The sequence below is a fragment of the Barbus barbus genome, assembly GCF_936440315.1.
Source record: "Barbus barbus genome assembly, chromosome: 28".
Classification (NCBI taxonomy): Eukaryota; Metazoa; Chordata; class Actinopteri; order Cypriniformes; family Cyprinidae; genus Barbus; species Barbus barbus.
The window spans coordinates 9,209,316-9,224,694 of NC_136756.1; the positions used below are offsets into that span (position 1 = coordinate 9,209,316).

The 15,379-nt window shown below is 37.3% G+C and overlaps 2 protein-coding genes across 4 annotated transcripts in view; both read left to right on the forward strand.

Moving 5' to 3' along the window:
- The window catches only part of LOC306847758 (G protein-coupled receptor kinase 5-like), a 48,410-nt gene extending 40,447 nt beyond the window's left edge, over positions 1 to 7,963 (forward strand). Inside the window, exons 13-16 of one of the 3 annotated variants that reach the window (XM_079381905.1) lie at positions 1,447 to 1,584; positions 2,565 to 2,702; positions 3,293 to 3,492; positions 4,569 to 7,963. In XM_079381905.1, the coding sequence (XP_079238031.1) occupies positions 1,447 to 1,584; positions 2,565 to 2,702; positions 3,293 to 3,481 (465 nt within the window). In that variant the 3' untranslated portion in view covers positions 3,482 to 3,492; positions 4,569 to 7,963. The remainder of the gene's footprint in view (positions 1 to 1,446; positions 1,585 to 2,564; positions 2,703 to 3,292; positions 3,493 to 4,568) is intronic. The other 2 variants (XM_079381904.1, XM_079381906.1) reach the window with 2 other exon arrangements.
- Positions 7,964 to 12,060: 4,097 nt separating this feature from the next.
- star (steroidogenic acute regulatory protein) lies at positions 12,061 to 15,115 on the forward strand. Its single transcript, XM_079382568.1, has 7 exons — positions 12,061 to 12,192; positions 12,297 to 12,404; positions 13,165 to 13,292; positions 13,467 to 13,625; positions 13,834 to 14,018; positions 14,233 to 14,326; positions 14,480 to 15,115. The coding sequence occupies exons 1-7, from the start codon at positions 12,129 to 12,131 to the stop codon at positions 14,597 to 14,599; spliced, it is 858 nt and encodes a 285-aa protein (XP_079238694.1). The 5' UTR covers positions 12,061 to 12,128; the 3' UTR covers positions 14,600 to 15,115.
- The last annotated feature ends 264 nt before the right edge of the window (positions 15,116 to 15,379 follow it).

The window sequence follows — 15,379 nt, forward strand, 5'->3', positions numbered from 1 at the left end:
CAGTGTACAACTAAGAGCTTGTCTCCAAAGCTACATTATCTCTTCAGTCAAACGCGCCATAGAAGCTGATTTAGAGCCCATTGATAGAGTGCACAAAGCTGACTGGTAGTGCATGTTTTCTGCTGGGAAAGAAGCTGATAATGAGCTCTCTGAGACCAGCTCAGTTCAGGATTATTTAATAATCAAACACCCTCTGTTGCCTTTTATTAGGTTTGTGTCATGCGACTGGCTTTCACCCTAAAAATGAAAAATCAGTCATTTACTCACCCTCACGTTGCTCCAAACCCATATGATTTTATTTTACAGTATAAGTGAACAGAGACAGAGAAAAGTTGAGATAAATATTTCATAAAATGAATTTTTATGACTTTAAAGTTAACGTGGCCTTAAAATATAAATCCAATATAAAATCCAATGAAAGCAATTATTCATGCAATTCAATAATTGTAGTAGTTATTTATATTAAAATCACACTTATGAAAATATTGTAAGAAAGTAATACTTTTATTCAGCAAGAAGTCATTAAATTTATTAAAGTGAGAGTAAACACATTTATAATGTTGCTGCTTCAAATATTTTGTTGTTTTGAACATTCTGTCCATCAAAGAATCATGAAAAATCACGGTATAATGGTTTGCAAAACTGTTTTCAACATTGATGATAAGAAATGTTTCTTGATCATCAAATCAGCATATTCAAATTATTTCTGAAGGATTATGTGACGCTTGAGTAATAGAGTAATAGAAAACTTTCCAATTTTAAATTGTAATAATATTTCACAATATTACTGTTTTTAATATATTTCTGATCTAATAAATGCAGCCTTGGTGAACAGTAGAGATTAATTTTTTTATAAAAACATGAAAAAATGTACTGCCCCCCAAACTTTTGAACGGCAGTGGCCATCCCCCAAATTAGATTTAAGAGTTTCAGCAGTGGGTAACACAAATTTTGGTCTTCACACAAAACTATCATATGACTTTATAATAGACAACGAATCGCGTGGAGTACTTGTTTTGCACTTCATTGCATGCTCAATCTGGTATGGAAAATGTGACGTTCTTAATTTGTTTTCACCAGAAGATTTAAAGTCAAATGAATATCAGAATGACATGAGGATGAGTGAGCGATGACAATTTTTGGTTGAACCATCCATTTAGCTGTTTTGAATTTGAAATACTTTGTCCTCATGCAAATGGCCTCCACATATGAGCTCACAAAAGATCCCAGCCTAACTCGTTCCTGCGTGTGGTTTTGTGATGTCTGGTTTGTGATTGCTGACCCTAGTTTTAGGATGCTTGCCCCATTAAAATGTCTTTGTTTGGCACGCGCTCTCTTTTTGACCAGCTTCGGCTGTGGTGTAATAGGTTACATTCCGCTCCTAAAGAATGTACAAACCTGTGTTTCTAACATCTGACTGGCTGCTCTCTGCTCTCTGTCCTGCAGCTGTTAGCCAAAGATCCCAAGCAGAGGCTCGGCTGCCTGGCGGACGGAGCTGCTGGAGTCAAAGCCCACCCCTTCTTCAAGAACATCAACTTCAAGAGGCTGGAGGCCGGCATTCTGGAAGCTTCCTTTGTGCCCGATGTGAGTTCCTCTTCTCATGTGCCTGAAATAAAAATCAGAACAGTCTTTAGACAAAATATTTTGTAAAATAAAAATCAATGACGTTTACATGTGTGTTTTTGAGTATTGTATTTGATACATCAAGCTTTTATGACTCTGTATGGTATGATATAGTGAGAATATGGAGCTCGTATATGGGATTATATATCCTTGTTTTATCCAGAGGCCCAAACTGAGCAAAAACATGCAAATTGGTGCAGATGATGATGTTTATATAGCCAGGAAGTAAGATAAAATTTTGATAGCTTGTAAATCACTAAGATCTTTATAACAGTATAGCAATCTACTTGCACAAAATGCATATGAATATCACTTTGTATCTCTCAATAATGTGATATTTATATGCTTTTTATAAAAGCACTGTAGTTTTTATTGTGGGGTCAAAATGTATAATGCAATGCTAAACAATGATGATTGAAAGATGAACAAATAAATGTTCCTCAGAAGCCTGAGCTCAAAAAAACATTGTGTAAACCTTGATTGCTTCCGTCCAGTTAATGTTCATCTTGAAATATTACTGACAACATAAGTTATTCTCACTGTACATTTGCTTTATTTAAATCAATACAATAATATTTACAAAGTAATTTACTTGCTTAAAAGTATAAAGTATCAATCAAATGACAGAAGGCAAAATGTTGATCATTTAGAGGCCATAGAAATGTGCATATCAAATATGATACAGTAGGCTTTATAGGGTTCAATTCTGTGGAAGCTCATGAAATAAAATGATAATTGTGAGTTTTTATCTCATGATTGCACGTTATAAACTCACGATATGGCTGTTCTTTTCAGAATTGCAGGATATAAACTCAGAATAGCGAGAAAAAGGATAAAAAGTTGCCTTTTCTATTTTTATTCCATGGCAAAAATGAACTTCTATGAAATTCTATCATTGCTCTGTTTTTAATTTTTGCTTCCCCTCTTTGCTAATTTCATAGCCCAGGGCGGTCTACTGTAAAGATGTTCTGGACATTGAGCAGTTCTCCACCGTTAAGGGTGTCAACCTGGACCAAACAGACAATGATTTCTACTCCAAGTTTGCCACTGGCTGTGTCTCCATCCCATGGCAAAATGAGGTATGAAGCTGAGCTAAAATCCCAGCTGCTGCAACATAATAACATGGACCCAACATAATAATGAACCTTGCGATAAATAAATATACTAAAATGTATTTGAAATACATTTATTTTGTACTAAGTAAAATGTGCATTGTGCACAAGTGATGCTCCAAATAAAGTTTTATTACAAATTTTTATATCAGTAAGTCTCGAGTGATATGTCAGTAAATATGTTAGGTTTGAACTATGCAAACTATATGAATAGATTTGCACCATACTACTTGGTATGAAATAAATGTATTTTAAATATATTACTTTTTATTAGGGGAATCACTCAACCCGGTATCGTTGTTAACATTCCATGTGGAAAACCAACATTTTTTTTAAAAGATTGCTGACCTTTTAGATGTACAGGTGTGTTAATAGTGTTAATAATGTATATTAGCATGAGCGGAAGGCTGCATTGACTAATCAGCATCCAGAACTGTAATTATCCGTTCAGTAAAAAATAAAAATAAGGATAATTCTCTTTGTTAATCTATCTGTCTGTGTCTCTTGCTCTTTTGTGTCTCTTTTCTTTCCTCCTTTTCTATTCTTCTCTGCTACAGATGATCGAGACGGAGTGCTTCAGTGACCTTAACGTATTCGGGCCTCAGGGGACGCGGCCCCCTGACCTGGATTGGAACCAGCCTCCCGAGCCTCCTCGGCGTAGCCTGCTGGACAGGATCTTTAGGAGACATGTGAGGATCTCCTCCACCTCCACCACAGAGGAACACCCCAGAGAACACAATAGTTAACTACAGACCAGGTCAAACACCCCATCAGGACACACGCTCACACATGTAGAGCCGAACAGCAGCGATCGGGCTGAAGCTTTCTACACAGGGGCCAAAAATAACTCTTGGCCACATCGAAACTCTAAAGGGAGTTCAGAATTCTTGAGTGCATTTGCTTGCAAATTATTATTTTTCTCTCTCTCTCTACAAAAGAGTTCATGTGATAAATGAACAGATTTACTTGATTTATTTTATTAGTTGTTTTAGAAATGAAGAATTAGAATTAATAATGTTTCCTCTTCATTATACATTTCTTTGTTTTATCTGATTTAAATCTGTATGTTTTATTGTGGAGTTATTTAACTGCAAACAAAAGTCATGGTTTTGTTTTTAGTTTGGTGGTTTGATGCAAGAAATAGGTCACATAAAGTGCCTTTTAAGTGTCGGTAATATTTTTTTAAATGTTTTTGAAATAAGTCTCTGCTCACCAAGAAAATTTATTTGATCAGAAATTCAGATTTTTTTTTTTTTATATTTTGGGAATATTATTACAATCTAAAATAACTGTTTTCTATTTTAACATATTTTAAAATGTAATTTATTCATGTGATGAAAAATTGTATTTTCAGCATCATTACTCCAGTCTTCAGTGTCACATGATCCTTCAGAAACCATTCTAATATATTGATTTACTGTTTAAGACACATTCATTATTATTGTTAATGTTAAAAACAAGCGCAATATTTTTGGTGGAAAATATGATCCTTTTTTCATTATTCTCTCAGTTTTTACGGTCACTTTTAAGTAAAGTATGAATTTTGTTTTTATAAAAACTCATACTGATGATAACAAGTACAACTGGACTGAACTAAAGCATGCACATTTATTTTAATTTGGCCCCTATTTCTGAAGAAAAACAAAAACAACAGTTAAAGGGCGAGTTTTTCAGTTGTTTTGAAAGTAAAGAAATAAATGGGAGATGTAATGTGATTTGTGTAACATGCGGCTGGCTAGTGTTAATTTTGGCCCCTGATCGTACACGTCTATATGTGAGAGAACATTTATACATCGTCACTGACATGATCTATTTCTGTCTGTCACCCTTCAGCATCCAGAGGTGACCATCGCTCAAAGCCTGGTCTCGTCTTCCAGCGTCAACTCCGTTGACTCCATGTCAAACTCTGCACCCTAGTGGACAGATTGCTGTGGGACTACAGGAAACAAAAGCGAGTGAGCGATAAAGAGAGGAAAGAATGAGCGTGAGGAACTCCTCCTGCCCTTTAAAGACCGGTCGACGGAGCGTGAAAGAGTCCGTTTTCCTTGCCTTGGCCCTCACTATCCATCCACGGCCCGCCGAGAGGACAGGAGACAAAACAAGCTCCCGTTTAAACACCTTTATTTATCCGTTTTGTGACAGAAAGGAGAACATTTATTCCTTCACCTCACGCTCCCTCAGGATTGCTGGAAGAGTAAAGAGCCACTGACAATGACAGAATATTAACTCGTATTATTCAGGGGATTTTATTGACAAAGAAAGGCCTCCACAGGGAACGGGAAGGGGGCTTTTTAAATGTTCCTTTGCAAAGGAAAGCTAATATAGTGAACTTAAGAGACTACACACGCACTCACAAACACACACACTCTCTCATTTCCTCCTCCATCCCTCACGCAATACCTACCTACCCACCCCTTTTTTTATTTCTGTCTACATGTAACACCTCCAACCTCAACCCAAAATGTGCATTGCCTTGCATACTCTCAGGCCAAAGATAGAGATTATTACAAGAAGACACGTGTTTGAGCAGCCGTTGCCATATTTCGCTTCAGAGCGTGACGAAAGGCCTAAAAGCACAAGGAATTAGGAGCTCGGTCAAGCTATACATTGTTTCCCACTATTTATATTGCAAATTTTGTAATATCACTGAAAAACAAACTCAGTTTGGCAGTTTCAGTCTCTTCCAGTCTACTGAAAGAGATAGTTCACTCAAAATTGAGAATTTCGTCATGATTTACTCATCCTCGTGTCATTCCAACCCTGTATGACTTTCCTTCTTCTGGTGAACATAGAAGATATTTTAAAGAATGTTGGAAACCAAACCGTTTTTGTTGGCTGCACAAAAAAACAAATAAACAATGGAAGCCAATGGGAACCAAAACTGTTTGGTTAGCAACATATCATCTTTTATGTTCAACAGAAGAAACGGGATCTGGAACAACATGAGAGTGAGCAAATAATGACCAAAAAAAAACCTTTTTAGGTGGATTATCCCTTTAAGACCAAAGTCCATTATCTAAATCTCATCTGCTCTGTTTGTATCTCTGTATGGTCAACTTTGTGCATAAAGGCCGTTGGCAGTGGTAAAAGGCGGAGCCATCTCAGTGGGCGTGGCCTTTGGGTAGGTAGGCCGTCTACCAGCAGATACATAGCCAATCACAGCACAACAAATCAGTCAGGGAGTCCTTCTCATCTCATCACATTATTTACAAATGGCTCATTTAGCCAATTTACAGGAAATAAATGACTGAAACGGTTGATTATTTCAGCTTTCATAGGCAATTTGGCGTTAAATGGGAGGACATCGCTGGACTCTTTAATCTGAGCTACTCAGACTATGTTGATGTGGAAAACAGTTTAAAACTGTGCTAAATTTGTATTGCGGCAGCTCCAAGTGGAAACGGTGTCGACCATCTAATAATCCACATCATAATCACTGCAAGAATGCCACAGCTGAGCAAACAACAAAACCGCTTTTCGTCCAGATTTGGTCTTCATTTCAACCGATTTCAACCACTACTAGACTGAAACTGGCAAAACTTCACTTCATCCTTCACACACATGTGTATATATATACACCAGACTCATGAACTTTCATACCTCAGCGGCTGTTTTCTCTTATTTATACCGTTTCCAACTGGTAGGAAGACCTTTCATCCATCTTTCCCAACTGTAAATGTACTCATTTAAAAAGTGTGCAGGATTTCGGTCGTACAGACATCTCGGTAATCCAAAACACACTGCCCTTAAATACATTTATATCCCTGCGTAGAGAATCCGTGATAGTTTTGTAGTGTTTCCTAATGGTAGTTTATCAGGAACCAAACAGTGCGACTCGAGAAGGAACGGAATACGAATCTCAACCTCATAATCTTGCTTTTACAATACCATTCCAAGGTTTTTATATGCCTCAACGTTCATTAACGCATCTCAAGACAAATCAAGTGTATTAAAAAGGTGACTTGAAGCTATTTCACAAGTACGTATGCTAAGTGCCATGTAATTTCCAATCACGAAGCTGATGTGTGTTTACCAAATGATGCATCAGTTATGCCATTAATTTACCATGCTAGAAATGTCCTCTGAAGGTTCAAGTGTATACTTAGTGCAGGTTCTAACATTTCAATCTTCTTCTCATTTGAAATGTGTGTAATAACTGGTTATTGCACTGTATCATGACATTTTACATAAATTGCACTGCACACTGCATGGTCAATCAAATATTCATTGAGCGGGACCAGTGTGTCTGTTGGTTTTGGGGGCTGATCTCTGTGTATATGCTGTTGTTCGCTGTGGTGAGACTCTATACGCCACATAGTTGTGATGATTCATGGTCAATTTCAGGTGAAAATCTGAACTGATTCGTGTTAATTAATTTCTCCTATTTTTTTTAATTGTGGCCAATGCTAACAGCTTGTTTGGAAGTACTTTATTTACTGTACCATTACAGGGAATAGTCATTTTGCCACTTTGGAGTGTGTCCAAATTGGGGAAACATTTTACCATAGTGATTTAGTTGATATTCTGACAAATGACAGTCATGTTACTGACTTTTCCCCATGAATGCATAGATAAACTATGCATATTATTTATATAATAATTCATTAAGTGACCGTAAACTAGCATTATTAATGTTATTCAGAATTGAAAGCCCGATGGTTTGAACGTTAAAGTTTATATTTCTCTATTGTCCCTCTGAAGTAATTTAAAATCTGTGAAGTTTAGAAAAATGATGAACCTTTCCTCAGACTGAGAGTTAAAGCATTGCTTTTGTATATTTCCTTTATGTCCTCCATACAACATGACAAATGAACTTGTGGTGACAAATATGTAATTGCTGCATAAAAGGGAACTTGCCTTTAAAACAATGACCAAACTATAAGGGAACTGAACTGGTATTTATTTGGCAAGTAAAAACTGAAATTTCTCATTAGAGAAAATCAGTTTTTGAGGACACGGCTACTGTTGGATTCAAGTCTTGAAGCGAGTTTTAACTACATTTCTGGAAAAAAAACCCCAATGAAGTGCCTCCTTTTTAGTAGTCTAGTCCAGGTTAGTGCCCATGATACGGTTTGCACTTTGTGTGTCACTTCAGTCATTCACATGATGTAAACATGTACATGCTCAAACACACGCATACATGTTTTAAAGAGAGGTGTTGTACTACGCTGATTGCATGTGAAGCCAAACCTGACAGAGTCCTTCTGAATAAAACCTGTGCTGGCCTGAACATAACTGTGTAGTTCTTTTAGAAATGTGAATGTGTTTGTATTATGATAGCGTACATAAATATCTTGAAAGGTAAGCATAAAACTTCTAATAATAAATGTGGAGTCAAGACATTTGCAAATATGATTAATATGAGACAAAACTACAGAATGTCACATTTTATTATTAGCTGTTTCAACACATGCATGTTTTACCAAATAAAAAGAACAGCACTTTTAGAGTTCATCCCACTCGTTGATGTGAGCATAAGTATTGGGACAGTTGAACATAAGGCAGATATAAAAGATTAAAAGCTATTATTTAGTTGCAGATCCCTTGCACACAATCACAGCAGTGAGTCTGTGACCCATAGACATCACCAGACTCTTGGTCTTATCCTTTGAAATACTTTTCCCAGCCTTTAATGCAGCCAATTCCAATTGTTGCTTGTTTTGGGGAGTTTCTGCCTTTATTCTCCTCTCCAGCTGGTGAAATTCATGTTCAATCAGATTTAAATCTGGAGATTGACTTGGGCAATCTAAGACTTTCCATTTCTTATAAATTCCTTGACTGAACAGGCAGGGTGTTTTGGGTCATTGTCCTGATGCAATATGAAGCACTTCCCAATGAATCTGGTTGCATTTTCTTGAATATTGGTAGGCAAGATGGTTTTGTACACTTCCAAAAGCCATGCATGCCCATGCCATGACACCACCTCCACCATGCTTTACAGATGAGGCTGTATGCTTGGGATCATTTGCAGTTCCCTTTTTTTCTCCACATTTTTGCTTTCCCATCACTTAGATAAAGGTTTATCTTTGTCTCATTGGTCCATAAACACAGTTACAAAACTCTTCTGGCTCACCTTTGTGCTTTTTTGCAAACTCTAATCTTGCTTTTCTATTTTTGGTGCTGGTCAGAGGTTTGCATCTTGCTGTGTAGCATCTGTAATTCTGTGTCAAAGTCTCCTGAGGACAGTAGATTGTCAGAGCATCACCCCAGCTTTCTGGAAGTTGTTGGTGATTTTACAGACACATCTTTTAGGGTTAATTTTCACAGCTTTTATGATTTGTCTGTCATCAACTACTGTTGTTTTCTCAGCCGATCAGGTAGTTGTTGGTTGCTGGTGTCGCTGGTGGTTTCCAAACTCTTGATTTCTCCATGCCCTTTGTTTTTGCTAGAGCTCTAATTGACTTCCTCTTTTCTTTTAGCATCCAAATTGCTTACTTTTCTCTCAAAGTCAGCTCCCTCATCTTCATCCTGGTTTGTGTGTGTCATCATCGAATGCAGGATTCAGAATACAGAAGTAATGGATATAACTGATACGACACATTCCCTGCTTTTAATATCTGAAGAATTAATGAAACAGGACACAGCTGATCACTTAGACCTGTGAGGCAACTGCTCCAATACTTATGCTCACATTAGATAGAGGGATGAAACTCTAAAAGTGCTGAACTTCTTAGCTGGTAAAACATCTATGTTTTGAATCACCCAATAATAAAATGTGACATTCTGTAGTTTTGTCTCATATTCATCTTTTAATCATATTTGTAAATGTCTTGACTCCACAGCCAACAGAGCAATTTCCCAAAATGGTATCGGAGTTTTCTCCTATAATGCCTGATGAGGTTAGAGAACACCTGACAAGAGATCAGAGACCATTCCTTCATCCAGAATCACTCCAGATCCTTCAGATTCACAGCTCCATGACGGTGCTTCATCTCTTCAGTTCACCTCACTCATTTTCTACAGGGTTCAGATCAGAGGACTGGAATGGCCAGCAGAAGCTTGGTTTGGTGCCCAGTGACCCATTTTTGTGTGGTTTTTAAGGTTTGTTTTTGGATTATTGTCCAGTTGGAAGATCCAAACATGGCCCATTATAAGATTTCTAACAGAGTCAGTCACTTTTTGATTTTTTATCTGTTGGTATTTGATAGAATTCATGATGCCATGTGTCTAAACAAGATGTCCAGGACCTCCAGCAGAAATATAGGCCCACAACATTAAAAGTACAGCGGTATATTTCATTGTACACATGGGGTACTTTTTTATCCCTGTGTTCACCAAACCCATCTTGAGTGTTTGCTGCTAAAAAGCTCATTTTTTAGTTTCATCTGACCATAGAAGCCAGTCCCATTTGAAGTTCCAGTCGTGTCTGATAACTGAATATGCTGGAGATAGTTTTTTGGTGAAAGCATTTTCTTTTCTTGATTTTTTTTTTTTTCTTGAAGCCCTCCCAAACAACATGTGGTGATGTAGGTGCTGTTTGATAATTTTTTAAAAGGTTTTCTGACCCTGAAACTCAACCTTTTTCTGCAATTCTCCAGCTGTGATCCTTGGAGAGTCTTTAGCCACACAAACTCTCCTCCTCATCGTGCATTAGGACGATATAGACACACATCCCCTTCCAGGCAGATTCATTACATTTTATGCTGATTGGAAATTCTTAATTATTGCCCTGATGGTGGAAATGGGGATTTTCACTGCCCTAGCTCTTTTCTTAAAGCCACTTCACTAATTTGTGAAGCTCAATTATCTTTTGCTGCACATCAGAAATATATTCTTTGGTTTTTCTCATTGTGACGGGTGATTAATTTGGAATTTGGGCTTTGTTTTCCCTCCTATTTATATTTCTGTGAAACAGGAAGCCGTGGCTGATAATTTCACGTTCATAATCACGCTGGTGTGCTCAAAATAGTGAATATGAATGGGAATATATTTCAGATACATTTCACTCATAAGAATTTCTAGGGTTGCCAATAATTGTGTCCAACAAAAAAACAACAACATTTATTTCATAATGATATTTCCCCCCATTTTAAATTCTTATTCTCCAATGAAAGCTTAGATTTTTGTGATTTAAAAAAAACAATGCACATTTATTTTCACAGCCTTCTTTGATCATATTTACCAAGGGTACCAACAATTCTGACCACGTGTGTATATAAACAAATTTAAAATGACAATTATATGTAATTCATTTTTATTCAAATTTTCTACTCCCTTCACACACTTGCCATAATAGTCTTTTAATTGAATTTTGGGGGCTTTTCACAGGTAATATTGATAAAATGTAAGTAATTTGACTGTCATATGATGTAATTCATTTAGTTAAAGTTAGTATTCAATTACAGCTCTCGTTTGCACCTGTTCTAGCTTTATTTTAAGAATTTATGGTTGTAATCTCCACACTTCGAGCCTAGAAGGTGGTCTGATAAAGGTTAAGGCCTAAATAATAAATCACTCTGAAGGACACAGGGTTGTGGGTTAAGGTACTTTCACTCATAAAGCCGCTTTCCATTGCTGAAATGTTCTTGAATCAGTTGATTTTACGTCAAGCTGAAAACCACGAGTCATTAAACCAATGTTTTCATACAACTAGAAAAGTTTCCATTGGCGCCGAGTCCAAGGCTGTCACACTGGCCTCTTATTGTTGTCATTGATGGAGAATTGATTTGTTGCAGCTTTGATGTGGGTTTGTGTGGCGCAGTTTGTAACAAAATGTGACCTGGATTTGCAGAATACAGCCTAGCTTACAGCTCTGTCAACTAACGTAAGGTTGAATGCTAAAATTTGTCAAATAAATGTCCACAAAAGTGGTTGATTTTTGGAGAAGCCACTAACTGCTTCTTTTTTTTTGGTTGTCACCAAGTAATTATGTCATTTTAATTTAATTTGGAGTTATGATGGTGATGATACAGGACACACTTGGCTAGTGATTTGTCACATTGTAAACTCATTGTGGAACCAGAAGAGAATGACATAAGTGACATACTGAGAGTTTCTGGCTTATCATATCCTAAAATATATCTGTAGATAAGTTTAGGTGCTCTGTGCTGTTTGTTTTGATTGGAAAAAGGAAGAAAGAAATGCAGGCAACTTGAGTGTACTAACCGGTGTTCTGTGTGGGTAGTCTTCAGGCACTGGCCGTTATCTGTAACAACGTGTTTATATTGGTAACGGATAGGCCGTCGTGTTCACTGCACATCCTTGACATACAGGGTCGCCCCTGTGGGTTGAGTGATGGCGCTGTTTTATCTGTGAGGTGACGAGAACACGGCCTTGTCTGATGGGGCTATAAAGTGGCTGAAGCAGCCAACTGTTCCTCAGATTCCACTTCTAACTCGTCGTGCCCACATTTCACGTGTAGTTACTCAATCATTTATTGAAACAACTTCTAAAATGTTGCCTGCAACGTTCAAACTGTGTGCTGGCATTTCCTACAGGCACACGAGAAACATGACAGGTAAGGATCTGATTCAGGAATCCAGAATTTTCTGAAATATTTGTAATATATGCCACTATTTATTCAGGTTTTTGTGCGTAAATTTATCTTTTTATTACAATCAGGTCTGAGGAAGAACGCAATGATTGCAATCCATCATGAGCTGAACAAGCTTTCCGGACCTGGACCTAGTGCCTGGATCAACCACATCCGAAGAAGGAGCTCCCTACTCAGTAAGAGAACTTTTACACCACTTAGACGTACATTTTAAGGGAAGAGAGACACTTTTGACTTCAACTGTACATGTAATAGGTATTTATTGTGAAATGATTTAACTGTTATATATACAGTAGATAATTTAAACAGTATTACAGGAGTTATAGTCCTGTTGGTTTGAATATGAGTAAGTTTTTTGGGGTAACTTACAATTTAGACACAGCATTGACAATTATTTATCTATTTTTGCTTGACCTATGAAAATAGTTATAAAGAAAACCACAGAAGAATTGTACATCTGTGAGAAACAGAGTTGTGGTCTTTTATTCTTGAACAAATCAGCAGTTTTTTACAAATCGGTTGAGTGAATGATTGAACGACTCACTCATAAAGACTCCCTGCATTCAAATATGCCTACTTCCATACAATAGAGTAAGCAGTAGATGAAATCAGTAGTATGTATGAATTCTTAGTATTCATAAATCAGTAAGATGGGGTCCTCCCACTTTAGCAGAGATTATAAAGTGCACATCTGATTATAAAGTGCACATCTTAGTCACTTGTAATGTTCCTGAATGATTCCGTATTTTTAAATGAATCTGTTGAATGAATGATTCAGTAACTCACTCATAAAGACCGTCATTAGTCGCCACCTACTGGCGTAACAATGTAACTTGCAGAAATGCATTTTCACAGAAATGCTAATTTTTCTTTAGAAATCTACTATGTATTTCATTAAGCAAAGGATCACATTTATGCATGTGTTTCTTTGCACAGGCAGTCGGATTGCAGAGGAGACGTACAGTGAAGCTGAGCTGTGTTATGTGCAGCAGGGACAGCAAGCTCTGCAGAAGTCCATCAGCATCCTCACTGACCAGGATGGCTGGCAAACTGAGATTGAGAGTGTATGTGCCATCAATAATCAGATTTTATCATTCATACTAATGATACACTATATTTGTGCATATTGTAATATACAGTTTTATATACCAATTTAGTGTCACAGGCCATTTATTGCTCATATACACTGTGTAAATAATAATAATTAAAAATTGTGTATGTGGGTTTTTCTCTCACAGGTCAATGGTGATAAGGTGATTAGTAAAGTACTACCAGATATTGGCAAGGTTTTTAAGTTAGAAGTGATGCTGGAACAGAAGATGGATGATCTATATGAGGAGCTGGTGGATAACATGGAACAAATGGGGGAGTGGAACCCAAATGTCAAACAAGTCAAGGTGGGTAGAAACATATGATCTACTGACTGTCAGCTTCCTGTGCTGAAGGTCTGACCGCAGTGTGTGCATTTATAATGTCTTTCATTTTTAAAGGGCTTTATGTCTTCTCATATCTTACTCACAGTCTTCCGTCATGATGTAACATAAAACATACAGCTACTGTTACCTAGAGATATTTGGTATTCAATACAGTTTTGGTCCCTCTCAGATTCTTCAGAAGATCGGTCAGGATACTTTGATCACACATGAGGTTTCAGCTGAAACACCTGGGAATGTGGTGGGCCCACGAGACTTTGTAAGTGTCCGCTGTGCCAAGCGGAGGGGATCTACGTGCTTCCTGGCCGGGATGTCCACTCAGCACCCTGGAATGCCTGAGCAAAAAGGGTTTGTAAGGTAAGTGAAAATATGAACCACTTTCCTGTATATGACCTGCATTGGTGTTCGCTGTAAGCTGGTCCTGCAGAAAGCGATCAGAGTTCCTCTGAAACCCTCCACCTGTCTAGATTTGCTATGGTATTTGTGTGCAACTAACATGCCAAAACTATTCAGAGAGTTGTCATGATTGAAATATATACATGCATATTTACAATACTGCTTTCTTTCTAAGGGCTGAGAATGGACCCACCTGTATTGTGATGCGACCAAGTGCAGAAGATCCCAATAAGACAAAATTTACCTGGTTGCTCAGTTTAGACCTTAAGGTAAGTTAATTGTGCTGTGTTTATGTGTAATTTCTTGGATGTTACAAATATATTCTTGTATTCCTGTTTAATATCCATTGCCTTAAAAAAAGACACAATTTGCTTTTAAAGAGTTCGCCCAAAAATCTAAATTCCCTGTTCTGTCATTTCCAGGGTTGGATCCCAAAAACTGTCATCAACCGAGTACTTTCGCAAACCCAGGTGGATTTCGCAAACCATCTCAGGCACAGAATGGCATCCAATGGTGATGTGGAAGCTGCCATTGCCTGCTGACATCCACATTTATACCCTAAAAACAGATGCTATAAAAACTGCGGCTCTTTTCAGGGTCAAGCTTGTCCCACCCTAAACCGTCACACACATTTCAGTAAAAATGTCACACACATACAGAAGTTAAATTATCCATCAAAACAATATGCTGCTCTTTGTTCGAGCCACTCTATTTAAAATGTTTTCACATGCACACAACTCTAATAAATAAAAATGGATGCTGGAGTTTGCTGGGTAATTTCAGGAGAAATTTAAGTTCGATTTCAACCCAATGGTAAACTCAGTCTACTTCCTCTGTCACCTTCATTTTGTGGCTTGAACTTCCTTTTATTCACTCATATACTTCTGCAGAAGACCATTGACTATTAATTATTGGGATTATCAGTTCCTATTTTATCATTGTTTGTAAAAAATAAAAAAAGAAGTATTCATTTCAAGTTAATATTATTATTTCATCACCCTGGGAAAGCATGTCTGCTAAGTGAATATTCATTAAAACTATTAAAATTGACAAACTACAGTATCAGTCTATTTTGTTGTTCACTGGGTTCGTTTTCCTAACACAAGAAGGAGCACAAATTATGACCAAAGCCTCAATCTGCAGATTGAGTAAGGAAATAGAGGAAATAGCATCATCTACATACTTTGGCAGGCCACTCAGCCAGTTATATAAACAACATTTTGAGTCAGTTATGCCCATTAGCGTCTCACCGAAGCAAACTGCCCCGGAAAGGGAATGTGACTCGTATTACAGCCAGAAATTCAGTCCATAAAAATGTCTTG